Source organism: Sceloporus undulatus, chromosome 1 (assembly GCF_019175285.1).
Source record: "Sceloporus undulatus isolate JIND9_A2432 ecotype Alabama chromosome 1, SceUnd_v1.1, whole genome shotgun sequence".
Lineage (NCBI taxonomy): Eukaryota > Metazoa > Chordata > Lepidosauria > Squamata > Phrynosomatidae > Sceloporus > Sceloporus undulatus.
The window spans coordinates 281,524,746-281,552,420 of record NC_056522.1 but is presented as its reverse complement, the minus strand read 5'-3'; the positions used below and the strand labels follow the sequence as shown (position 1 = coordinate 281,552,420).

Sequence of the window (27,675 nt, the reverse complement as noted above, 5' to 3'; positions counted from 1 at the left end):
AATTAAAGGGATAAATGTCAACCAACCAATTTTCAGGCATTTGGGGGACCTTTTCCTGAAAACTGGACATAATATCTACTAGACAAGTATCAATAATACTGTAACAGAATTTTGCCTGGATGAAGGATTAAAGTGATCTTATTTACTGCAGAGCCAAGTCAAAATTCTTTACACAGTATTTATAATTCTAATTTTAGCCTCCTGAAATGTAAGCTCAGTAGGAATTTAGGTATTAGAACATTAAGACACTATGTGGCAGTCGGGAATAGCTGGCCTATGGGGTTCATAATAGATTCCTATTTAAATAGTAGAGTCAATAATAATGTTCTGAAACACTTCTGATCCTGCGCCGATATTTGCCCGACTGGAATTCAGCAGCAACAGGAAAAGAACCATTAATCAGTGCAAGTGATTCCAATGTTAATATGCAGTACTTCTCTTTGAGTAGATTCTTTCAGTAGCTTATTCAGATTAGACACAATTCTATTTTTCCCTACCAACTTGACAACGCTGTATTTAGTAGAAAGGATTTCATGAGACATGAAATCTGGCATTAGATTAAAAGTAACTAATGTAAGTTAGTTTTTCGGGTATTCTTCTTATAGTCCCAAAAATAAAGAACCTTTATAGCTATATTATTAAAGAATAAAATTATCTCATCTTCAAGCTGGGATCCAACCCTCTTCTTCCTTCTTCTACTTCTCTATCTCCTAGCTCTATTTATTTTCTTCTGGCAAAGAAAATATCAGGATTGAGCCAGGACTTCTGCCAGAACTGAAGGCAGGTATAGAAATAATAAGAGTGGCAGAGCCAACAGCAAAAATATTTTAGATTGGTTGGGATTTGGGAAGGTTGGTAACTATCTGGAATCTCTCATTCTTTTTAAACTACATGCTTGCAACACCTTAATATGGCCTCTAATATAATACATCAGTGATTCTCAAACTTTTTAGCCTTGTGACCCTCTTTACATCTACATCCAGATGCTACACCCATCACCACTTGACACAGTATAGGAATAAAAATAATTTGTTTACTGTGCATATTTTCATTCACATATTCATGTATATCGATATCTTAACATCTTATAAGGAATATCTCTCTCCTCCCTCAGGCAGAGGCTCCAAGCACCCTTCTTTCTCTTCCACTCCAGGACAGAAAAGGTTTGGGAAGCAGAGAAAAAGGAAGAGGGGGGGATCGGGGCCTTCAAGTCTTGCACTCCCTTTGAGCAAGTGTTGCACCCTGCCTGGGGGTCCCATACCATGGTTTGAGAACCACTGTAGTACAGTATATTATATTTCTAGTGCCTTCCACCACTATTCTGCAGCCTCCTCTACCCAGGTTGTGTATGGATCAATGGAGGCCAATGGGGGAGAGGGAGAGGAATCAGAGTTTAAAATTTGTGTGCAAGAAGCTCATCAAAACTACTCAGAATATAAAACAGCTCTTAGTGTTTCCCACATAGCACTAATTTTGTAACGAACATCATCAGGGTTTCTGGAAAATTTTTTCATGAAAAACATGTTTTACTCACATAAATACACCCCCCACACAGATACAAGCAATACATACATACAAATCCACATGGCTATCTGGAAACAATGTTCTTTTTTGTACAAAAAACCCCCCAGGATTTTCACACATAAAAATACAAAAGCAAAAAATGCAATGTATACTCACCTCAGAATTTCATTGAATCTTATAGTAGCAGCACAGTGGAATATAATGTTAATGCAGTTTATGAGGTTCTCCTTATCTTCCTCACTGAGTGCCATTTCTAGTTCTGTAAGGTCACTGGCAACTGCTATAATTTTTTCTTTAAATTCTGGCTGTTCATCTCTCAGTCTGTCAAAGAGCTGTAAACAATACATTTTTAAAATTAAGGAGTCAAAACAGTTTGAAGGTATCTTATACAATATCCTCATGATTTCATGTTTTTATCATGTTTTCACCTCGCATCTGTTACAAAAAATTATAATCCAGCATAAAACTTTCTAGTGCAAGTTTGCAATTTGCAAACTCCTTGAATATATGAAACACATCCCATATTCAAGGCAGAAATTCCCTGACACCTATTGTTACTACATCCGGAAGCAGCATTTTGCTTATATTTGAAAATTTATGCTCCTAAAAAGCATACTGTTTACAACCCATGAGATAACTACAGATAAACCAAATTTTTAAGCATCACTGGCACTTTATCACTTTAGACTTAGTTTTTAAAATAGAATGGACAACTGATTTTAACACTGAAAAATCATAACTGGAGTCTCCTCAAATTTATTGTTTGGTTGTAAACAGCATTAATTTTAAATATATAAGAAAAATTAATAAATTATTTTCCATACCAATTTCTATTCATGCTTTCGACAACATGCTACTTGTGCATTAATGCAAACAACCCACTGAAGAGCAACAGAAATCATTACCTCATACTTGTTAACTTTATCTTCACCCTGCATCATTGATTACAAGTATGCTGAAACCTGAAAAGTGTGTGTAATCCAAGATCTGTATATCCCATTAAACACATGGACTATACAAGTGGGACCTACAATAAATATTGCCAAATGCAATGCTCTCTGTTGAGGATTCCAGGTATTTCATTCCATTTCCCATCCACATTTCTTCCCATAAATAATTACTATTTCATGGACACTGAACATATCTTGTCTGCATGGAATATTTTGGGGGCATCCCCCTCAAAAGTGGGAAAGTTCCCAGTTCTCAGAATAATGAACAGGAAAATATAAAAGATCAGTTATATGAGTTCATGGGTGGTCACTTGAAGAACAGAGTATGGATCTGTGAAGACTTTGCTGGTGAGTGTATCTGACAGTATAAAGTGGCCATACCTTATTGGCAATTTCTCTGCCATACCCAAAGACTTTATGCACATAGTCAGATAAGATAGTTGTAACTGTTGGTTACAAGGCCTTTTCTATTTATACCTTTATAGATGAAAGCCTTGCAATTGTGGCCTTCACCCAGACACCTCCCTTAAAATCATTCAAGAGTGTCTGAGATGGTGGTTTTCCATCTGCAAAAATTGCATAGTTTAAATAAAATACCCCAAACACGCTCTGACTCCGCTCCCAAGCTGGCCCAAAGTGCCGGTATGTATAGGGCCTTAAGCATGTTTTGTCAGGGATGGGAGTGAGCTCCCCACTAAAACTCTGTCCCATTCTACAAAATTCCATCTGAGGCCATGCCCAGACACAAGACTAATTTACATGAGTCACAGAGACCACAAAAAAGCAGCAAAATTTAGCCTGAAACATAATAATAATAATAATTTTATTTTTATACCGCCCTTCCAAAGATCAGGGCGGTTAACAGCATAAAAAACACAACATATACAGTGGTACCCCGGGATACGAATTGATCGCGTTACAAAATTTCCGGGATACGAAAAAGTTAGATTGGAAAAAACTGTTCCGGGATACGATGTTTTTTTCGGGTTACGAAATTTATTTCGGCGCGAAATTCAAACGCAAAGCGCGGCTAGCGGCTTTCCAGCGGCTTTTCGGGTTGCGAAATGTATCGGGTTACGAACGGAGCCGCGGAACGAATTAATTTCGTAACCCGAGGTAGCACTGTACATCGAGATTAAAACAAATACACAAAAACAGCATAAAACCCCCGTTAGCCAATCCTCTTTGCCACAAAAGAGGAAGGGAGGCCCACTGGACTTTAGTCGGGGAATGCAACCTGAAATAGAAAGGTTTTTTAAATCCTTTCTAAATTGGGCCAGGGAGGTGGCCGAGCGGAGCTCTGTGGGCAGCGTGTTCCAAAGGGCCGGGGCGGCGATGGAAAATGTCTTCCTCGTGGTGGAGGACAGTCTAGCCCCTGGCACCCTAAGTAGTTGCTGCCCCGATGTTCTGAGGGTGCGGGACGGAATGTATGGGGAGAGGCGGTCCTTCAGGTATCCTGGGCCCAAGCCATTTAGGGCTTTATAGGTCATCACCAACACCTTATATTGTGCCCGGAAGCGAATAGGCAGCCAATGCAGATCTTTAAGCACCGATGTAATATGGCTGGCCCTGGAAGTTCCAGTGACCAGCCTGGCTGCCATATTCTGTACCATTTGTAGCTTCCGGGTTTGGTATAAGGGTTGCCCCATGTAGAGTGCGTTGCAGAAATCCAATCTCGAGGTTACCAGAGCGTGTACTACCGTTTCAAGGTCCCTCTGGGCCAGGTATGGGCGCAGCTGGCGAATAAGCCGAAGCTGATAACAGCTGTTCTTGACCGTCGCATTCACCTTAGCAGTCAGGTGAAGCGATGAGTCAAGAAGCACCCCCAGACTGCGCACAGAGTCCTTCACAGGGAGCGTGACCCCGTTCAGGACAGGTGGAACTACCGCCATTCCTGGACCAGGGGAACCTATCACATGTACCTCCGTTTTCTCTGGATTCAATTTGAGTCGGTTTTCCCTCATCCAGCCCATTACTGACTCCAGGCACGCCACGAGAGGAGAGACGCCATCCTCAGTCACTGCATCAGTCGAAGACATAGAGAAAATTATTTGGGTGTCATCAGCGTACTGATAACCCCGCGCCCCATGTCTCCGGATGATCTCTCCCAGCGGTTTCATGTAAATGTTAAATAGCATGGGAGACAGAATGGCTCCTTGAGGGACCCCAGTTTTAAGGGCCCTCTCATCGGAGCACACGTCTCCCAGCTGCACCATCTGGGACCTCCCAGAGAGGTAGGACCGGAACCACTGGAGTGCAGTGCCCCCGATTCCCACCTCTGCCAGGCGCCCCAGAAGGATACCATGGTCTATGGTATCGAAAGCCACTGAGATGTCCAAGAGCACCAACAGGGACACGCTTCCCCTGTCGATGCCCAGACGGAGATCATCGACCAAGGCGACCATGGCCGTCTCAACCCCATAACCTGCCCGGAAGCCAGTTTGAAATGGGTCCAGATAATCCGTTTCATCCAAGACCGCCTGAAGCTGGATTGCAACCGCCCTCTCGATCACCTTCCCCAAAAATGGCAGCAGCGAGACTGGCCGATAATTGTTATATACCAGGGGGTCGAGGGAGGGCTTTTTTAGTAAAGGTTTTACAATGGCCAATTTTAGTTCAGATGGAAATTGCCCTTCCCTCAAGGATGTATTAATAATCCGGCGTAACAATAAAGTTACCGCCGGTCCCCCCTGGGCCGCTAGCCATGAGGGACAGGGATCGAGAGAGCAAGTTGTCTTCCGAACACTTCCGAGGATCTTGTCCACATCATCGGTACTTACCAACTCAAACCGATCCAGTTTAATGGAGTCCACGGAAGCTCTGGACGCCTCTACCCTAGGTTCTGCTTGAATGTCGGCGTTAAGACCTTCGCTTATCCGAGAGGTTTTATCCGCGAAGAAGTTATTAAATTGGTCGCAGCAGGCCTTAGAAGGTTCAAGGATCTGGTTCGGGGCAGGAGGGAGCTGAGTTAGCTCCCTGACCACCCTGAACAGCTCTGCTGGACGCGACTCCGCGGATGCGACACGAGCACCATAGAACGAGTTCTTAGCTGTTCGTATCGCCTCTCCGTAGTCCTCTAACAGTTGGTCTAGGAGAGCCTTGTCGTCTAAGCGAAGGTGTTTCCGCCAACGGCACTCTAGCCGTCGCAGTTCCCGCTTCCTTGCCCGGAGATCTTCCGTATACCAGGGCTTACGCTTGGAAGTGGGCCTGAGAGGGTGCTTGGGAGCGATACTGTGTATAGCCCTAGAGAGACCAGTATTCCAGATACCAGTCAGGGCATCAACAGAATCGCCGTCACTTCCAACCATGTACCCCTCTAAAGCTTCCTGGAACCTTTTGGGTTCCATCAGCCTTCGAGGGGGGACCATCCTAACAGGTCCACCACCCCCGGGGGTGATCTGGGTAGAGACCTTGATTTTTGCCTCCACCAGGAAGTGATCCATCCATGACAGGGGGGGAAATGTTAGTTATTTCCGCCCACGGATTTTCCGCATCCGAACAGAAGACCAGATCAAGAGTATTACCCGCACAATGCGTAGGACCCACAATCAGCTGAGACAGGCCCATGGCCGCCATGGTATCCATGAATTCCCGAGCCACACCGGGTGGAACATAGCTGGCCGTGAGGGAGATGTTGAAGTCACCCAGGACAAGTAGCCTGGGCGTCTCCAGCATCAGTTCAGCGACCAGCTGTGTCAGCTCGTTAAGGGAGTCCGTTAGCGCACGGGGTGGCCGATACACCAACAGAATCCCTAGACTGTCCCTAGCCTTTAGGGTCAGGTAAATACACTCGATATAGGACGTCTGTCGGATGTGGTTCCTGGTGAGGGACAAGGTGTTCCTATGTATCAAGGCCACACCCCCCCGCCCACCTAACTTGGGCTGGTCCTTCACCGAGAACCCAGCGGGCAGGGCCTGAGCCCACACAGCATCTCCTTCAGGCCCAAGCCAAGTCTCGGTAATGCAAGCCAGGTCGCAGTTACTGTCCTCCAACAAGTCGTGGAGGATGTGGGACTTGTTGTTGATCGACCTGGCATTGCACAGGAGCAGCGACAGGGTTTGTGGCACGGTTGGAGTGACCCTCAGGTCCCGTTGGTTGGGAGGGGGACAGGAAGGGGAGATAGATATGATGCATTGATCTCGCCTTCCCCTGGAACGCAAGTCCCTTCTCCCACCGCCATACCTCCCCCTCCCCCACACTACTTCAATAGGAGCTCCGCTCGTGACGATGTTATCCCCTTCCTCCCCAGCCCATGCATCCCCCACGTCCATAACCTCCCCCCACCCTTCTCCAGCGATTAGAAGAGCAGAGGTTAGCCACCTCAGGCATCCTCTGCTCTATGGCTACCCCACAACCTCTCTAAGCCCAATAAAAACTGCGCAGCTGCGCGGTGGTAGCGCTGTGGAGTCCCGCAGCGGTCCCCTTTCCAGTCCGTGGGCGGCACTCCCGGGCCGGTGTGCAGATGCGCACCTCCGACACCCCGGGAGGAGGCCGCCTGGCAGAAACGCGGCTCTGGCAGCGGTGGTCCGGTGAGGAGGCGGAGAGTACCTAGTGAGCTTACTTTATATGCCAACTGTGTGTATATGTTGGTTTGAACATATGAAAGTTTAATCAGTCTGCATGAAATCAATAGAGCACAAGGCTTCTATATGCAACAGAGTCCTCTATTTGGCCTCAGAAGAACTAAAGGGACAATTTAAGTACTGAGCACTGGTTATTTCCTACAACCCAAGAAGTACTTTTGACTGGGAATCCAAACCAGCCTCAGCCTCATCTTAGGCCTCCAATATTTTTTTTCCAAATTAACACTTATTGTACTAGCCAAAGGCCATGACAAAAAGAGCTTATCAAAAAGCATAAAACATTTAAAACAAAAGGCACCGAATACAGAGGATAAAAAATGTGTGCAGTTAAAATAGTTATCTGTTTAAAAGGACAAAAGGAAAAAGAGACATCTTTCCTGAAAAATAGTAAACATATACAATAAAATCATAAAATCTAATTAATATTTGGCGGCTCCATGGCAATTTATGGCAATTTTGTTTAACTCTCTCTTTCTAATCTTTTTTGTAGCCATGGCAAAAAGAGCCACTGTATGTGTTACATAGTCATTGGTATCACTCAAAAGGAATATACACAATGGTCTACCTTGCAGGACTGCTGTAAGCTACTCCCAGCACAGCTTTCCAACTTCTCTTAGGAGTACAGCAATATACCACACTGTAAAGTGGTTACACACTATTCTCTCTTATGAGCGAAGCAGACAGGCATGATAAAGCGGCCTCTGACTTTTCTGCCTGTGATCGCCCGCAATCAGCCAGGGACTGCAGTGACCTCACACACTGTTATAATAGTGGGCCACCGCTGAGGTCTCAAACAAGTCGCTGGGAAGAAGTGGACTTTCACCACTCCTTTATCCAGAGGCTTTGGTCCCCGTTAGTTGGCCTCAGAGCAGCTTCCAGCCACACAGGGGGTGTGCGTCATCTGCGCGCCATGCCCCCAAGTGTCTGGAAGCCGCTTTATTGGCCTGTCTGTTTTAGGCGTTAGTCTAACCTATATATGAAGATGAAAGTTTACACTGTTGCAGATAAGCTGTATTCTCTCAGCTTCAATCCAATCTGCAATAGGAATCCTAATACAATTGATTCTTTGTATCCACGAATTCTTTATCCACAGATTCAACCACCCATGACATTCGTGTGTGTGTGTGTGTGTGTGTGTGTGTGTATTTCACACAGATGCCCCAAAAGCAAACATTGATCTTACCATTTTATAGACACAGTTTTACTATGCCAGTGTATTTAATGGACTTGAGCATCCACGGATTTTGGTAACCACAGGGAGTCCTGGAACCAAACCCCAGCAGATACCAGAGGCCCATTGTATACACAGACAACACTGAAGGGATGTTTCTAAACAAACTAGAGCCTAACTTTCAGATCTAAGACTCCACAGGGCTGTCACAACACACTCAATTCTACCCACAATCATTACTGTATTTGCCTGTCACCAAAAAAAAGTGTTCTCTCTGGGCATCTATAGGTCCTCCAGCATGATTCTTTGGCTAATGTCTGCAAGACACTGACCACAGAGTCATGCTGGATGACCTACACATGCCTAAAAAAAGTGTTCTTTCAGGTTAAAAAAAATTGGTGAGCCTATATTTGTGGTTTTTCCACTTTCGGCGTGGGGTAGGTGGGGGTTGCACTGTAACCAGCAAAAGGTTGAGGACCAACTGTAACAGACCTTTCCAAGCTGAAATACAAAACAACAAAAAATGCATTTCTATAGAAATGTTCAGCTGCAACATTTACTGAGAGGGAGGCTGATGCGGAGACAGGTTGTGGAATCTGATTGGGGTTTGAACTACTGTAATTGTTTTCTTTATTTTAAAATTGAGAGGAATGTTATTATTAGTTAATGCTTGTGGGAGTATAAGGGACTAATCTCATGTTGCTATTGTATTATTGCTGTTTTATTATTCGTATTGCACTGTAATTTTTTGCTGCCAGGGGAGTGTTGGATATTGTCAGTTAGATTAATATGTCATGTTATGCCTAATTATTATTAAGTTATACATCTTGGATTTTGTATTTTGCATTGCTATGTTTGTATTTTATTTATTCTAGTATTTTTATATTTATTTTGTATAATTATTATAGGAGTATACTTTATATTTAATTTTTATATTTATTTGACTTGTGTTGTATTCTTTCACTGTTGTAACCCGCCCTGATTCTACGTGATTGGGCGGGCTATAAATAAATCACTATTATTATTATTATATTATTAAAAATGTTTCAGTTTATCAAAGAAATGAATTAGAACGAGTGAAAATGAGTCTCTTTACTTTAGCTTTTTCAAAGCTGTGGGAGGTGAACATACTGGTGCTTGCTCTGTGCTATATAAAAATCAGTAAAGCGATACAATTATTTTAATGAGCAAATCTGACTTGCACCTCTATAGCTATTTTAAATATGAACTAGAAAATTAACTATTTGGGATCTAAATTATACAAGAAGTGGTCTATCCAAGTTAAGATTGTATCTCTGTATCTCTTTCCTATATTCTCTCTTTCTAACTACAGTGGGCCCTTGGTATCCACTGGGATTTGGTTCCAAGAGCCTATGTGGATACTAACATCTATGGATGCTTGAGTCCCATTATATACAGTGGTATAATAAAATGCTGTCCCTGATATAAAATGGCAAAATGAGAATTTGCTTTTGGAGTTTTAAAGAAATATTTCCAAGCCATGGATGATTGAATCTGTGGATACAGAATCTACGGATACACAAAGCTGTCAGGAAAAGAGAATCCACCTCGACATTAGGAGGAACTTCCTGACAGTAACAGCTGTTTGACAGTGGAACACACTCCCTCGGAGTATGGTAGAATCTCCTTCTTTGGAGGTTTTAAAACGGAAGCTGGATGGCCATCTGTCGAGGATGCTTTGATTGTGATTTCCTGCACAGCAGTGGATTGGACTGGATGGCCCTTGTGGTCTCTTCCAACTCTATGATTCTATGATTCTATTTTATTCCATCTCCTCTCCTATTCATTTCCACTTAAACTCTCAGTGTTCTGCATTAATTTTTTTACACAACTGTTCTTTGGCGGTGGGGGGTTAAGAATACTGGAGTCTCCCCTAACACTGACTCTATCTTCCCTCTTGTGTGTGGAAGATGCCATTTTGGGTATAAACTAAAGCTTGACTCTCCCTTATCCAAAATGCTTGGGACTGGAAGTGTTTTGAATTTTTTTCAGGTTTTGGAATATTTGCATATACATAATGAGAAAACTTGGAGATGGGACCCAATTATACAAAATTACATTCAGGCTATTTGTATAAGGAGTATATGAAAAATACATTTTATTTTTCATATACTCCTTATACAAATAGCCTGAATGTAATTTTATATAATATTTTTAATAATGTGTATGAAACAAAGTTTGTGTACACTGTACCATGAGACAGCTAAGGTGCCATTATGTCAGCCACACATGTGGACAATCTATGGTTGTTTGCCATTGTTCCTGATAAGAAATCATGTTCTTACATTTATTCACACATAACTACTGAGCACTAAGCAATATGACATACCATTAATAGTGAAAAGATAAAGTGACATAAATGTATCTACAGGCCTTTTTGACATTTTCAACAATATCTTACCACCACATTTTCATCAACATTAAATATTGGATTAAACCAAGCAGGAACTGAAAATGCAGTAATACAGTGGGCTCTTGCTAGCCTCTGAGTTTCCATTAAATACAATGGCATAAAGCAATGGTGTCCCTTATATGAAATGGCAAAAACAAGGTTTGCTTTTAGAATGTGTGTGTGTGTGTGTGTGTGTGTATAATTTTTTAAAGTTGTGGATGCTTGAATCCATGGGTAAAAGATTAATAGATACCGAGGGCTGACTGTATTAAAATAACACTCACCTTCCCACCCCCCCCCCCCCCCCCCCCAAAAAAAAATCCCAGGAGATTTAGTGTGACCAGGCTGAGAAATAGTTCCAGGACATCAGTGGGGGCTGTGGTAAACATGTGCCACCAGGCGCATATTCTTCAAACTTCCCTGCCTCCCCTTGCCTGCCAGCCATCTGCTTCTGCCTTGTGAACAAATGAAAAGAAGTTTCACTGCTGCAGCCTTGAAGGTGGAAGCAGGCAGCTGGTAGGCTCCTAGAGGTGAGAGCGGGGCAAGCAATGCATGCCAGGTGGCCAGGGCTTACTACTGCCCCCACTGCTGCCCTATGTTATTTTTATATATGAGGCTTCAGCACCCACAACACATCACCTGAGGTCAAGTGTGGAATCTTCCACTTGAGGCATCATATCAGCACTCAAAGGTTCATTTTTGGGGGCATTTTGGATTTGGGATGGATGTTCAACATGTGGTAGACATGGAAGCTTGAATTTCATTGATAGGATACATAATGATGTGCAGTGGGGAATCAAGTTCCTATCAGTTCTGACACAAGGCCCATAGGCTTAAGACTCTGTAAATGGCGGGATATATTGAAGTATTAGCTCTAATCTCCCAGAATACATTCCATTCAAACATTCACAAAGGGTATAGTGGGCCCTAGGTATCCACGAGGGAATCTGTTCTGGACATCCCCCCACCGCGGATCCCAAAATTCATGGATGCTCAAGTTCCCTGTCTGCCAGTTCCGTCACCGGCTCCGCGCAGTACTCAGCCAAGGTCTCTCCATGGCCCTGACTGCCAGCACCACACCGAGATCGGTTGGGCTTACAAAGTCTGGGGGGCACCGGATTGGGGCAAAATGGTTCTCAGTAGAGATAACTCCTGTTGGCTCTGCCAGGTGCACCTCAGGGGCAGGGAAGCAGCTGCCTCAGCTGGGGAGGGGCAGGGAGAGGCAGCCTCTCCCACCAGCCTAGCCCGTTACCTTCCTGACTGGGGACAGGAGGCCCCAGCCATGCTCCCTGAGTGGGGAACCAGAGGGACAGGTAGGGACCCTGTGCTCTCAGAGGCACACTGAGGTGTGGAGGGATCCTGAGCTCTGTGTGTGTGTGTCTTGTGGTGCTGTTGGGAGCGGCCACTGGCAGCTTCTGCCGGGAATGGCTCTTTCCCGGGTGAAAGCTGAAGCCTCCCTCTTACTTCTCTCTTACCGCATTGGAGTTAGGGTGCCCCCCCCAAAAAAGAGGCTCCTCTGAGGTGGTGGTGCCCCACCCAAGGAGATTGAGGAGACCTGGGTGACAGGAAAGATTCAGCCTCCTTCCTGGGTGCTAGTAGGAGCTGTTGGCAGTGGCGGCAGCAGTGAGAGTTAGTGGAGCCTCTCACCCACCTGCCTGTCCATTCCAGGGTGGGAAGGAAGGGTTACCTGCCAGCAGTGGCAGGAGTGCCCTTCCTGGCTCTTGCCCTTCAGATGGTTGTCCCTACTTGGGAAAGGGGGCTTGCTATCCGCAGATGCTCAAATCCATGGATGAAGTCTGCTGATACCGCGGCGGTCTGACTATATTATTCTATGCAGTATTATTCTATGCAGAATGGCTCAAACTCATCCTCTTCACAAGATCAAGTAATAAAAACACCTGATATTTGAATCCTACACTACAGAATCCTACCACTTTCACAATGAGTGCCCTTATTCACTCTCCACCATCCTTTAACCTCTGATTACCAGTGTTACACTGATTAAGCAGAAGACTTTTCAATGTTTCCCAAAACATATTCAACCAGTTAACAAAGAACTACCTGATAAACACAAGGAACTCTACTACTCTATTCACTGTAAAAACACAGTTAGTGTTAAAGGGAAGTGTTGAAAATTGAACATAATTTGCCTCAGAGAACAAAATAGAACAAGCAAAGCATAATGACCATTTAATATGTTGTCTAAAGAAATTTAGTTTCTTCTGAAGAAATAGTCATAATTGCTAAACTATGCTGCACAAGCCAATTGTGAAAATATATCAACCAAAGCAATTTTAAGACCCGGGTCATCAACTGCGTGTGCTCCTCAGACTGCACTCACTGCTAGAATTTTAGAGGGTTCTGTTATACAAATGGTTTATCCCTGTGCTTCATGGGTAGACAACTGTGGCAACTGCCAAGGTCAATTTTTGCCCTTGCAGACATGTGGCATGTCATACTGCTACATTTTTTGCTCTAAGTCAGCATGAACAGCACCAGAAAATGACTGCGGGTCTTTTTCTGGTTTCAAACATCAGAGTTTGCAGCTGATTTTCAATCACTGTGGGGAAGGGGACAGGAAGGAACATCTAGAGAGTAACCGCAATTTACTACTTTGATTGGGGGGGGGGGGGGTGCTTGAAAAAAAAATGAATGGAAGTGGTCTAGGGGCTTTGGGGAGTCACAAAAAAGAGAGTGGGGATGCATGCAGTCCACACTTCCCCACCCTTGGGCTACAAGGCTGTAGCCAGGGTAGGGAAATCAAAATGTCAATTAACTGTAATACAGCACTGTCACTCAGTCAAAATTCAAGTTTGGGACAAAGAATGATTTTACCTTTCATCCGCCAAACTACAATGCATTATATTGGATTACAATCAGTATTGCCCTATAATTCACAAGTAGCAGAATGCAATCAAATGGCTGGTTATTCACAATTTATTCAGGGTGTCCAATTTGGTAACTCTAATTTCACCAAATCAAGTCTTTGTGATTTCCTTCTATCAGATTAATTTAGCTGTGATCTATGATAATCACATGGCTCTGTAATAAGAAGGCACTACTTCCACATGTATTATCACACTGTTAAACAAAAACATCTTTGATAAGAATTTTCAACTGGCTCTTCTATCAAAAACAACAGTAAGATTTTTTTTTAATCATACCTTGCAGTTGATCATTTCTTCCACTCGTTCTTGAGGTGCCTTCCCTGCTTTGTGCCTCACCAACACATAAACTGCTTTCACCTTTGGACAGGACCGTAGCAGCTTTTCCAGTAGAACTTTTCCCATGAAGCCAGTAGCTCCAGTGAGGAGGACATTCTTGCCTTCGTAATATTCTGGGATGGATACCATTGTGGTCTTAAAGAGAATTTAAGGGTGTATTAAGTCTCTGATTCTCAGCATCACTTAAACATAAATATCTGCTCATAGGAATATATTCCAAATTACATTTATTTTAAAAATGCAACATTTGATCTAGCATAAATAAAATAGAGCATCAATTACTTACTGGAAAAGTTCATCCTGGGAAGATGCAGAGGGGAATCCACATAAAATGGCTCTTGTACTATCACTGGCCAGACACAGGCAAGGAATCATGCGACTAAGCATACCTTTTTACAGCTGACTCCTCCCGCCCCCCTTCATTTCTTTGTACAGCAGAAAGAAGCTACACAAAGAACCAAGAGATAGAGATAACATCCACTACCTAATATGAGAGAAACAAAAAAGCTGGCAGGAAGAAATACAAAAACAACATTAAAGAGGCCAGATCTTCTGGATGTGCTCAGGAAACACCTGAACGAAATAATCAGGATGAGGAGAGGCACCCACAGCCTGACAGGATGTCGATTCTTCCTCTGCAACTTCCCAAAATGAATCTCCACAGTAACTAAAGTTCCATTCTCTTAACAGGTACAGAAGAGGTACTCATGCCAAATAGGACCCATCTTTAAGGGTGGGAGAGGCTATTGCTTATGTAGAAAAACACACTCTGAAGCACTTCCCTGCCAAATACAGCTCCAGTAGATTGGAATTTATTTTGAATACTGAATGAAAATGAAGAAATACTCCAGGCCACAGCTGTAAAGAACTCTTACAGTGATATATCCATGGAAAAAAGTCACAGATATGGCCATAGATTAAATGGCATGTACTGACATCAGGAGTAGGGTCTTGAGACACTATACACTTGGACACCACAAATCTTTATTCAGCGAACTTGGACATAATGTAGGTGATGGAGACAGAGAAATGAAGCTACACATCCAACTGTCTAATGGATCTGCACTTTAAGTGGCACACACAAGTGCAAAGAATGCCATAATCTTTTGGAGCAATGAGAAAGTCTCAGACATAAAAATGGTAACAAAATGTTGAGACACATGAAAGTTAGGCAGAATTGTAGGTAGAAAACTGAAGTACAAATGTAACTTGCTCATAATTAAAGGCACCCATATGATCCCTCACTGAGAGTGCTGGCAGCTGAGAGACTCTTCACGTTCAACCAAGAATATGACTTTTATGGAGAACAGCTGAAGAGAGATCTTCTAGATCACTTCAAAGTTTGCTCTCAATAAGGCGCAGAAAATTGAAGTTCAAATTCCATGTTTGAAATCTGTGAGTTGTCATGGGACAATGGAGTGCAGCCCTTCAGGAAACACTTCAGGTGTAAACATGAAAACAAAGGAGTGAAAATTTGTCCTGTGGGCACTGAAGAAAGAGTGGAGACAGGATTTTTTAAGGTGCTGGCTTGAAGCCTATAACTAGTCTGCTTTGTAGAAATAAAACTGTATCTAGTATTGTGTTATTCAAGTAGTTCAGAATGGAATTTACACCATCCAGTGAAGGCTTTCCAGGAACTTCACATATTCTAGCCATGGACTGTCAAGAAGAAAAGGGGATGTAAATGACTTCCTCTGGATATCCAAATACATAATCAAATCTGTGTCTATCCTCATACCAGAATGGCTGAAAATCATACAATTATTCTTTTTGATTCCTACATAAAAAAAAAATGACTCAGGAGTGATTTTGAAGATCCATTTGGCCATCTTCCAGAGGCTCCAACAGAAAATAAAGGGAAGCAGCCACAGCATCTTCCTAGAATGAACATAAGCAACCAATATTCAATTTTCTGGGTGGTAGAGAGGAGGAATCATCACAATATGGGACATACTGAAGTCAAGCAGATCTTAAAGGTGGGAGTGATAGGTCTCTAACAAGAGAGTACACTTTGAAATGTCTCACTACTGAAGGCAGGCAGGCAGCCTTGGCAGACTAAAATGTATCCAATTCGTAGTGCTGAATGTAGGACAATATTGTTTCTCACTGCATTTCTGCAGATTTCCTGCAAACGGGCACTAGTGGAAAAAGTTACGGATGTGGCCATGATGCAAATAGAATGTATTGTAGTATGTGTAACCTTGGAACTTTGGACTATGCCATGATGATGCAAACTTTAAGTAATCTATCAACATGGCTTTAGGGCCCAAACAGACAGGCCAAAATAAAGCTGCTTTGGCTCACTTTGGAGGTATGCTGTTTAAATGACACACGCATCTTAAGCGGCCAGAAGCTACACCAAAGCCGCACTCCAGTCCTTGGGACTGGAGCATGGCTTTAGCACAGCTTCCAGCCTCTTAGGACTCATGCATCATTTAAACAGCATACCTCCAAAGTGAACCAAACCAGCTTTATTTTGGCCTGTCTGTTTGGGCCCTTTAGACATGTATCAGCACAATACTAGATGAAAAGAAACAACACATCAGGTTGTCTGATCAACTTAGATTCACAAATGTATACTGATCCAAATGATGCCAGTGGCTTTGCAAACCGACACATTTTCAAGTTAAATTATGTAAGATCTACTCTTGCATGTGTTAATAGTTTGTTACAGATTAATACTCTGTAACAATATATTAATTACAGATTAATAATGTTAAAATATATTAAACATTAAAACCATTAAAATCAATATGGATCCAACACATATTTTAACAAGAATGATAAACACAGCCTGTACTAAAACTAATGCAATGGTTAGAATAACGAGCATTACCTATAGATACCAGTGAGTCAAATGTGAAGCATGGAAAACTTTGCATTAACAGCAGTTACTAGTGGCACTTCTGTTTTTTCAGGAAACACACCATAAATTGCTTCTTGCTGTTTAAAAACTGTTCTATAAGAAAGGACCTGAAAGTCTCTTCTTCCTCTCATTTAGAAAGCGCACCCACTATATTACAAGTGCAACATTAATTTGATGGTATCTGCTGCCAGAAAGCAGACAGAAAAATACACCATACCCATAATTAGAGGACAGATAGCAGTTAACCTGCCCATATCTTAAAGGAGGTGAAGGTTTCGGGGGTGGGGGTGTTGCTGTTTTTAGCCATGTGCCTGAAAAAAGTAATACAGTCAGCCCTCCATTTTTACAGGGGATCCGTTCCGCCCTGCCCCGCCCCCGCAAAAAGAGAAACTCACACATATTCAAGCTCCATAGGTTTCAATGGGGGTGCATGCCTGCAAGCGGCTACAAGCACGCACCCCATTTTAATCCCCTCTGCTCCTCATGAGTAAGCAAGGGGTGCAAATATGATGTCCACGCAAATGGAGAGGCAACTGTAGATTGGATGACAATATCATTTTAATAGGCCAAGCTTGAGTTTAATTCACAATTCTGGAACCACAATACAACCCAACCATTCAGGAAACCTGTTGTGAAGTAATTCTTGTTTAAATTATTTACTTAAGAATTATAGCCACTTGAAGGAGGCAGCAGATACTCTTGCTGTTGAGCTTGGAAACACCAGTAAGCCTATTAGGACTTGTAGAGGAAAAAGTAGTTCTCTAAGGAGAACAAATTGCTCCTGTTGTTATACCTCTGTTCTTATAATAAACAAAAGGCAAGGGCAATGCTAGTGGGTAAAAAAGATCAGAAAATAGCAAGTCTGTACCCTTCCCCATCAAAATCCAAACTTGCTTCAATTTTCTTCTTCGTTTGCCTCTTCATCACTGGACTGGCCTGGTAAGAGCCAAGTATCTGTTACAGTTCAGGAGGGTTAAACTACTTCCTACATAGACTGGAGCTGCAATTCCAAAGTTAGCAAAATAGTTATCGTCTTTACTGAACATTGGAGAGGCTCTTTGCACACCACAGTCTGACCTGGCTAATCAAGTAATTGTGGCAAATCAGGAGGTTTTGATGAAGTTTGATCAGACGAAATTTTATTTTTCTTCAACTTCGACTGCAGATTAAACTCTTTCCCTGTTCCATATTAATCACAAATATAGAAAAGAGATCAGGAGAAACAAAAAAGGGTTTTTAAAAAAGTAACCAGAAAAAAGTGTAGAATAGAATAAAGACTGCTATAATAAAGATCATGAAATAGATAGCAAACCCAAAAGCAGTATAGCAGAGAAACCAGGAGGCAGCAGCAACAAGATGGAATGGGTGAAGGAGGGAAATGATCTACTGTAAAGATCTACTTGGTCGTGTGAGTTCTTCCCCATCTTTGGGTAATGATGGTGCAGAATCCACTTTTATCATTCATTTATATATTCTTCTATTGTGATATTTTTATACATCCCTCTGAAAAAGGCCTTAAAAGCATCTACAAGTTGAAACACAGCAAGCTATAGCAAACAAAAACGTAGCAAATAAAGACTATCTTTTTCATATCATGACACATGTCTCCAATTTCATCATGAATTTCCTTGACTCCTCTCCAGTTTTTGCTTTGTTCCCCTAAAACACAAATACTGTACACAAGTGCAAATGTACAAAGTATTGAGCCTAAATGAAGTTCTGCATGTATTCTACACAGCTACTCAGAGAAGAATACTAAACTGGGAATTTGGAAGTATACATTAACACTCTAAATAATTTAGAATTAGAAGCACATCTAATATCTGTACAAGGGACTACATAAAATATTGAAATTGCATCAGGAAACCTGACAAGAGAATACACAATCTCCAAGCAATTTAAAAAGCTGTACAATGAGTAAGTCTAGAGTTAATTGATTCCAATTGTACTGATCTCTGTCACAAACTGAACTAACAAAGTACCAGTGACCCTTATGCAACCACATTTAACCCACCATTACAAAGGGTATGAATGTATTAATCAACAGATGGCATCACATTTTACCTATCACACTGCAATCAAAGACCTACAAAGTATTCTATATACTGGTGTCATTTCAAATAGGGAACACACATATATTTCAAAATAAAACCAACTGTCCAGAAATAAAAAACCTCATTAATTCAAATTACTGATAATAAATAGAAATGTTTTTAAATGCGGAAAATTCTCTATTGTTTTGCCAATCCTGCTTCACAGGTAAGGTAAAGACTGTGGTGGGGAAGAACCAGTATTGTATCCCTTACAGGATGCCCAACAGACAGTTGACATGATTTCAGTTGACAAAAGGGTGATTTGGGAATATTTTTCTTCCAAAGATTACCCTGAAGATTGTGATTCTAGATATGCGTTCTATATATGAAAAGATTTTTAAAATTAGCTATTTGTTTCTCATATTAAAACTAACTCTCATATTTGCAGGAGCTATAAAACATAGCAATAGCAGCTTCATTTATATACCACTTCATACCACACAAAGCAGTCTCTAAGTGGTTTAGAACTAATTGCCCCCAAGAAGCTGGGTACTCATTTTAGCGACCTCAGAAGGATGCCAGGCTGAGTCGACCATGAGCCCCTGGCTGGGACTGAACTCACAACCTTGTGGTTTGTGAGTGAGTGGCTGCAGTACTGGCATTTAACCACTGCACTACCAGGGCTCCTCAACATAGCTCATGTATACTACAACAGTACCTACAGTTGTAAAATATCACCACAACCTGTACAGTTATTAATGGCTATCAAATCAATATAACCAGAAAGATAATGCAACTGGGAAGATTTTTGATCTGTAGTTGTTGTGGTGTGTCCTAAAGTCATTTCCAACTTATGGTGACCCTAAGGCAAACCTACCATGGGGTTTTCTTGGCACATTTCTTCAGAAGGGGTTTACTGCTGCCATCCTCTGAGGTTGAAAGTGTGACTTGCCCAAGGTCATCCATATGGAAAGTGGTTTTTCATGGCCAAGCAAGAATTCAAGCCCTGGTCTCCAGAATGCATACAGTAAATCTAGTTTTGCTTTTTTTAAAAAAGTTACTGCCAGCCAACACATAGAATCATAGAGTTTGAAGAGACCACAAGGCCATCAAGTCCAACCATATGCAGGAACTCATGTTCAAAGCATCCCCGACAGATGGCCATCTAGCCTCTGTTTAAAAGACCTCCCAAGAAAGAGGCTCTACCACTCTCCGAGGCAGTGTGTTCCACTGCCCAACAGCTCTCGCTGTCAGGAAGTGCCTCCTAATGTTGAGGAACTCTTTTCCTGTAGTTTGCATCCACTGTTCCAGGTCCTATTCTTTGGAGCAGCAGAAAACAAGCTTGCCTCACCCTCAATATGACATCCCCTCAAATACTTAAACCAGGCTACCATATCACCTCTTAACCGTCTCTTCTCCAGGCGAAATATACACAACTCCCTAAGTCATTTACTACTTATTGATTAAATCACTACTTTCTCGCCACTTTAAAATGAACCCAGTCTTCTAAAAACAGTTACAGTCCGCCCTCTCTATATGCGACTCCCCCACATATGGGAAAAATAGTGTATGCTCAAGCCCCATAGGAAAAAATTAGGCACGTGCACGTGACGACACACGGGGCACATGGTGTGGGTATGCACCTCATTACTTCTAATGGGGCTTGCCTTCCGTGTAAGCTCAAAGCCATGGAAGGCAAGTCCGCCTATGAGGAGGGCTGACTGTACTTACAGAGATGTATCATATCTTATTTTATGTATCAGTTCTTGAGGGCAAAATGCTATTATTATATGGCTAGCAGCCATGTGGGGGAAAAGATCTAAAATATGCTAGCAAAGACCCTGATTTTAAAATATATAATATAATTTAAATATAAATGTAAAGTTTGTAAAATATAAAATACATACATTGGCAACTGTCAGCCAGAGGACTTTTTCTTCAGCCACCCCTACACTGTAGAATAACCTGCCGGAAGAGATTCAACAGCTGAATATGCTGTATGAGGTCCAAAACACCCTGCAGTAATAATCCAGTTTGAAGCTGCTTTAACTGCCTTAGCTCAGTGCTAGGGAATCTTGGGAAATGTAGTTTATTGTAGCACCAGAGCTCTCTGACAGAGAAGGCTAAATGTCTCACAAAACTGTAGTTCCTGCAATTCCCTAGAATTGAGCTAGGGCAGTTAAAGTGATCTCAGACTGGATGATTTCTGCAGGGTGTTTAGGACCTGAGTTTAAAAGAGCATTAAAACTAATGTTTTAATATGCATATATCTTATTTGTATTTTTAAATTGATGTGTATTTTAACTGATGCTGTTTGCTAATTGTTGTTGTCCCCTGTATTGATCCATAGAATAAATATTGTTGTTGTTGTAGGAAATATACTTCAGCCCAAGTCTTATTTCAGAATGGTATTAGTTCTCCAACTATGCTGTAAAACATCCCAGTCCAAACAACCTGGATCAAAGTACACATTGTGTTAAATGCTTTCAGCATTTATACTTTATTTAACATTTTAACAAAATGCCAAATGGGTCCCTCTGATCCAAATTAAAGTCACAGGATAAGTGGAGCAAAATGAAACCTGTCTTTCTATGCCACCGATGAATTACTCCCACCAACAAACTTCCATTTATTCCAGCAAGAAAGTAGTTGCTGACACTATAAGAGTAATTTCTCTCTCCCAAGGCAAATATAAGCTTTAGGAGTAAGAGGTAAACCCATTTCTGTTCACACCATGGCTAAATCTCCAGTGCTACTATTTATAAACCAAATAAAGCCAGAATTTAAATATAAAACCTATTTAAAATATCAGATAGTTTGGCCTAGGTACTATTATAATGATAAAGGAAAAAATGTAAATTCTTTTGCCCCTAATATATTACCTTAGAGATGCCAAAAACTGCACCAGTATGAGGGAAACTGCTGGTCTTGTTGATTGGACTGAAGACTGCCCATAGTCAATAAAGTTTATGTTATGAACAATCAACATAGCAACAGTTATAAGCATGGAAGTACAACAAATTATCTGTGGAACATGAGAATCCCTTTAGAAAAGAGAGATTATTTAAAGATACGAACTGAAGATGCTAATACCTAAATGACCAAAAATCCAATAATATCTGTCACTTTGCTATCTTGCAATTTCCTGGAGCTTTGAAGCTGTTGCCTCTGTCTGCAACAGTAGCCCTAGAGGAAATCCATGGGCAAGTCTTAAGCAGAATGTACCCTGTGGTGCTATATAACTATTGGCCTATAAAGATTTTTCTCCATGTATAAAAAGCATGTAACACATGCCTTGCTTATAGGCTGTATTCCTATCTCCTTTCTAATTGAAACCAGCCAAAAAGAACTTCAGCAGTTACAAACAGCTCACCCTTTGCTATTTAAAGGCATGACACTTCTGTATCTCTGGCCACTGCTCATGCATACATACTGTCACAAGAAGAGAGATCCGACATAGAGCCTAACCAAACATTTTAAGATGTAAAGATCACCTGTCTCTACTTAGTACTTGGGTGTGCCACAAGAAAGACTACTACTTTGTTAAATTTGCCAGAATGATTAAGTAGCAGAAAATAATAAAAGGAGAGACATGGCATTCATGTATCAAATTGGAGAAACAGGACAGTTCTTCTCTGACACAGTAAGCAGCACAAAATAGACATGCAACCATCTCCATTGCAGGAGGCTTTGAATTGTTCTTCCTCAAATTCAAACTATCAATAAATGAATGTGCTCTGATTTATCAATCAAGACATACTGATTTCCAAACTGCTAGGCAATATGTATATAAAGATATTCATATATTCTTACTGTGTACAATATTTACTGATGGTTGTTACAAAGTGACAATTAGTTGCTTAATTCTAGAGAGGAAACTTTTCAACTCAAAGAAAAAACAGAAATCCTATATCTATGCCATCTGCTTCAGTGATTTGGACAGGTGCTATTATAGTAAGAAACTTTATGCAGAGTCAAGGTTAATTTTAAGATCAAGAGTTTACTTGATGTATCTCTGTCGTACTTAATTTTCTGCTCACCTACTCACAAAACAAGTGGAAAAAACAACCAAAATATGTTTAACTATGGCAATGGCAGACCTCCCCTGAATAAATCTTACCAAGAAAACCCCATGATAGGGTCACCATATGTCGGAAATGACTTGATGGTACAAAACACACATACTATTGCAGAAGAGAATATATTAACTGTTATATTAAACATTTATGCATAAATTCAGTATTTAAGATCAATGCTTTTAATTTGGATAATAATGAACTGAGCTGTACTGTAGTTTTGACAGATATGACCAAACATCTAAGGGAAGGCACTTTTAAAAAACAAAAACAAACAACCAGGGACCAACAGCTCCAGCATTCTGGCTTGTATTTTCTCTCAATAAAAGATTCTAGTGTCTAAAGCGCTATAGGCACCATTGTTGAGTACACAATAGCTGCTGTGTTTCTCCCCCCCCCCCCCCCCCCCCCACCACAACATCTCTGTTTTGTTGAAGTGCAAGCTTTATCAATTCACTTTTCTTTAAAAGTCAGGTTTTGGAAATAGGAAGAGGTAGCAAACATAAGGAAGAGATAAATGTTGTAGATAAAATGTGGACTTCTACCTAAACTAAGCTTTTCTAGTTAAAGAATATTAAAGGAGCTAGAACTTTGAGCTTTGCAGCAGTGCAAATACATTGAAATAACAAAGGACACACTAAACATATGGAATTAATTTTTAAATTGTGTTTGCAGCAAAAATCCCACATTAACAAAGACATGATTACTACAGGGGAAACCAATAGATGATCAATTTAACATTTGAAAGACTAAGTAGTATTCCACATACTTGCACTTATTCTGGTTAGTGGAACTACTGCCCAATTCTTCAGTGTCTCCAAATTCAAGCAGTAGAGGACCACTGTAATTAAAGGATCTAAGTACAATAATGGTTATATTCCTGCTATCCCATCCCTGGCAGCTTGCACAAATGTCTCAACGCCCAAGTCTTTTGCTGAAAATTAAGATTGATTTAGGATGGCTTTCTCAAATTTAACTTAACTAACTTAATTCTAAAGCTAGACAAGGTGGTTTTTTAATTTGTTTTTATCCTACCTGTTTCATATGTGCTTAATATTAGCTTTCCTCTTGCTTGCACCTAATAGAAAGCATGCTACCCGTGTATATCTCGTTTTCTACAGATTTCCTTAAAAGTTGGAACAAATTTAGCCATTTCCCAGAGAAGATCAGTTTGGAATGAGACACTGCTTCCTCTTCTGAACTAGAAAACATAAGCATATGCCAGTGAATATTACATGATCTCATTTTTGTTTTTCAAAATTATACTAAATATAATACTATTTGTTTATTTATTTATTGTATTTATACCCCGCTTTTCAGCCTGAAAGGCTCTCACAACGGCATACAGTTAATTAGACATTTCCCTGCCCACAGGCTTACAATCTACAAAAGATATGACACAAAAGGAGAAGGGAATGGCAGTGGGAAGGGGAATTAAGTCCAGCAGTTCTTCTCTTCCTCCAAGGCCTAAACTAGACCATGGGAAGCTGGAGTGAAGTGACTCAGGCTTGGAGGTCTGAAGGCGGCACAGTTGCATACAAGGAGGGCAACCTGGGACAACTGAGTATGCAGAGGCTAGGTTTTTGGAACAAATATTTATACCCGAAATATAGCCCCAAGAGATAGGCTATCTCACCAGGTAGCAGTGTCTGGATGTCCTTTCCCAGGAGTCAACAGCGGGATTCCAGACTGATTGATGATTTTAACTTTAGTGTGACAAAAACAGTGATTACAGTGATTGTATCAGGATATTCCCATGATGGATGGACAGGGAAGGTTGACTGGGAACACAACATAGTGGCTTACTGCTCTGAGTGCTTTGTTTCAAGTTGCAAGAGCAAATGCAGATGACTTGGCAGGAGGGAAGGAGCACTTAATACAGGGGTAGGCAATCTTTTTGAGCCGGGGGCCGGGTTGCTGTCCCTCAGACAACTGGGGGGCCGAAGCCAAAAAATAAATAATTAAATAATTTTTTAAAAAAGAAAATATATAAATAAACCAGGACAAATGTAGGACAAAATTTTCAAATGGAAGACACTTTTTTAAAAAAAAATGGAGGACACGTAAAAAAAATTGCTGATTTTTTTTAAAAAATGTTAATATAAATTCATGTTTCTGAGGCTTCTATAGACAATTGCCCCCCAAAGGCCCCGGTGGCAATCGGTGGCAGGACCAGGCCGGGGGCCGGTCCCAAGGCCTTGCCGGGCCGCATCCGGCCCGCGGGCCGCAGGTTGCCTACCCCTGACTTAATACACCCATCTGAATTTGATAGTCTTGTTTACCTGGATCTGTACATGTCGTGAGATACACTCTTTTTTGTTCCCCTGAGAACTTAACCTAGTGTTTTTGAAAAGGTCATCAGTCTCCCAAAAACATGCTATCTCCAGATAAGAAATATGAAATTATGAGGACCTCAAAAACATGGGGTATGCTTGGGGGTGCTAACAGTATGAAGTGGACAAACAGCCACTTGTGCGGTAATGCAGATTTCAGCGGATACTCTGGTAAAAACGGCAACGCCTGTTTCTGCCGAGTTGAAGGAATTCGGTGTGTGTGTGCTTTGACTGGAATGAGGATATTTTAAACATGTAGACTAGCCCCTAGACATCAAATGGGAAGGATAGATGCAACTGATAGTTTTCTGGCCTTAAGGGAAATACTTCTTAAATGTTTCTTAAACCAAGTCCAAATCCAAGTCTTCTGCTAGTCTGAGTTCATACCAATCCTCACTAATCACTACTAGGGCTGCAGTTTTATTAAACCTTTGCTCAATATTCCTCCTGGGGCAGGAGAGAGAAGCTAACTGTAAAATGGAAATTTGTGCCATACTGCCTTTATCAAATCTCAACATATTCTGCTGCTTTAAATTTAGGCCAAAGTGTGCTATTTGAAATATATTTACACAAAGAGCAATCTTTTGGTATTATTAGGATAGATATAGTTTTGTTGTCACAGCATTAAGGACTAACAGCATATTTGGATATCAGATTAAATTTGACAACAATATTGAAAGCATTAAACTCTTCATCATTTTTATTCTGTGATGATCTGTATTAGCTAAAAATCTTCATATTCCTAAATAAGTTAAACAGTGATAGAAATCAATTGTTAGTCTTAATTAGAATAGACCCATTGAAAGAATAGTAACTTGGTAAGTCATCACTTAAATTCCATTGATTAAGTGGGTCTATGTAGTTGGGAGTAACAACTGGATTTTAATATTTACCTTAAAAAAATTTCAGTTTTTCCAAAATATTTAAGTGTTTTATGTAAATATTGTCACCATTCTCCCAACATCTTAGATTATTATTCATTGGAAAAAGACTTTTTTGTAAAAAGTTAAATTTATTCTCTGCTTGTAAAACCACCATATTTCAGGATTCCTCTACTTCTTTTTGTGGTGAAGAAGGAAGAATGTGATAATCAAATGGGGATTAAGGGACAATATTATTCTTGCCTTGTCTTCAACCCCAGACTACCTTCTTCATCGTGATTTGTCAAAATTCAAACATGTAGCCATAGAGAGAGATCTTGTAGCACCTTTGAGGATAACTGAAAGAAAGAAGTTGGCAACAAGAGCTTCCGTAATGATAATATTTCTTTCTTTAGTTACCTCACCCCATGGATCAGGTAAACTTGAAGTATGAGCTTACCTAAACATGGTGTCAGTAAGTTGCTGAAAGGGACTGACTCCCCCTTGGCATATATCTATAATGCTCAGGTTAGCTCTGCCAAATTGCTTTTGTCGTCTTACTAGTTACTAGTGCTGAAGGCCAGGGAGGCAATCCTTTCTTTAACAGGTGCCTTGTGTTGGATGATACTTTAAAAATAAAAATGAAACATATATTTCAGTTCTATGTGGCTCTGATTCTCTTTTTGTTTGAAGTGTTTCACATCAAGCTAGGAGGGCATTTTCAACTTAGTTGCCTGTGTTCATCTTTTTAGTTAAGGGAAGGAAATAGTAAACAGAGTGTATCATGGCAGTTTGAGATAAATAAAGCCAGTTTCTTAAATGGCTGGAAATGTTATCTGTTTTTGGTGAACATGTGCTGTACTGTTGCTGTAGTGCGGCAGTATGGTTAGTTTCTTGGTCTCAGCTGGAATCTCTAGTTGCTTCACATTTTTCATGTTAATCAAGAAAGACCTCGAAACATTTTGAAATCTGATCATTCTCTTAATTTCTCAGTGATTTTAGTTTTCCTGATACAGCCAGTATATCACTGAAGTGTATGATAAATGCTGTAGTAATATGCTGTAGTAAGAAGATGAGCCCTCCCTCTCTGCCATTTAATAACATCCGGCCTCAGAGGGAGAGAAGGCTGGCTAGTTCCATCAGACTAAAAGTAAGAAGAAGAGCCCTCCCTTCAGTCCATCTGCCATTATCAGACAAGTGATTATCACCCCACAGCAAACTCCTAAGATTCTGCTATCACCTTTCTGTAGTTCTATTTAGGTTAGTTATGAATGCTATGTCTGTGAATCGTTAATTGTGTATGATATTTTTCTAAATAAAACTCTCTTAATTCACTCCAAACTTGGGGTTCTCCTCAGTTAGAATTGGTATAAACAGGTCCAAATGGTCCTAAGGTTATCAACCTCTTGCAAAAGCTAATTTGCCTAACAAATGAAGCAGACCTGTAATATTTAGTGTGGACCTCCCCCCCCCTCCCCCCTTACACCTTTCTTTGGGTAACCGTACACATTCAAATGGCTTTGCATTTTCAGCAGAGAGAGGGTAAACAGATGCAAATAGATACAAATCTGTGCAGGAAAAGGAAGGCAATAAACCATCAATGTGAATCTGTGAAAATGTGCGCCAATTTGCATAACACAG

At 41.1% G+C, this 27,675-nt stretch overlaps 1 protein-coding gene across 4 annotated transcripts in view; it reads right to left on the bottom strand.

Annotated features, from left to right (window-relative positions):
- FAR1 (fatty acyl-CoA reductase 1) overlaps positions 1-24,052 on the bottom strand; it is a 58,284-nt gene extending 34,232 nt beyond the window's left edge. For 2 of the 4 annotated variants that reach the window (XM_042475173.1, XM_042475191.1), the window contains exons 1-3: positions 23,877-24,052; positions 13,807-14,001; positions 1,681-1,856 (exon numbers count right to left, since the gene is read on the bottom strand). In XM_042475173.1, coding sequence (XP_042331107.1) covers positions 1,681-1,856; positions 13,807-14,001; positions 23,877-23,885 — 380 coding nt within the window. In that variant the 5' untranslated portion in view covers positions 23,886-24,052. The remainder of the gene's footprint in view (positions 1-1,680; positions 1,857-13,806; positions 14,002-23,876) is intronic. The other 2 variants (XM_042475166.1, XM_042475182.1) reach the window with 2 other exon arrangements.
- Positions 24,053-27,675: the final 3,623 nt, after the last annotated feature.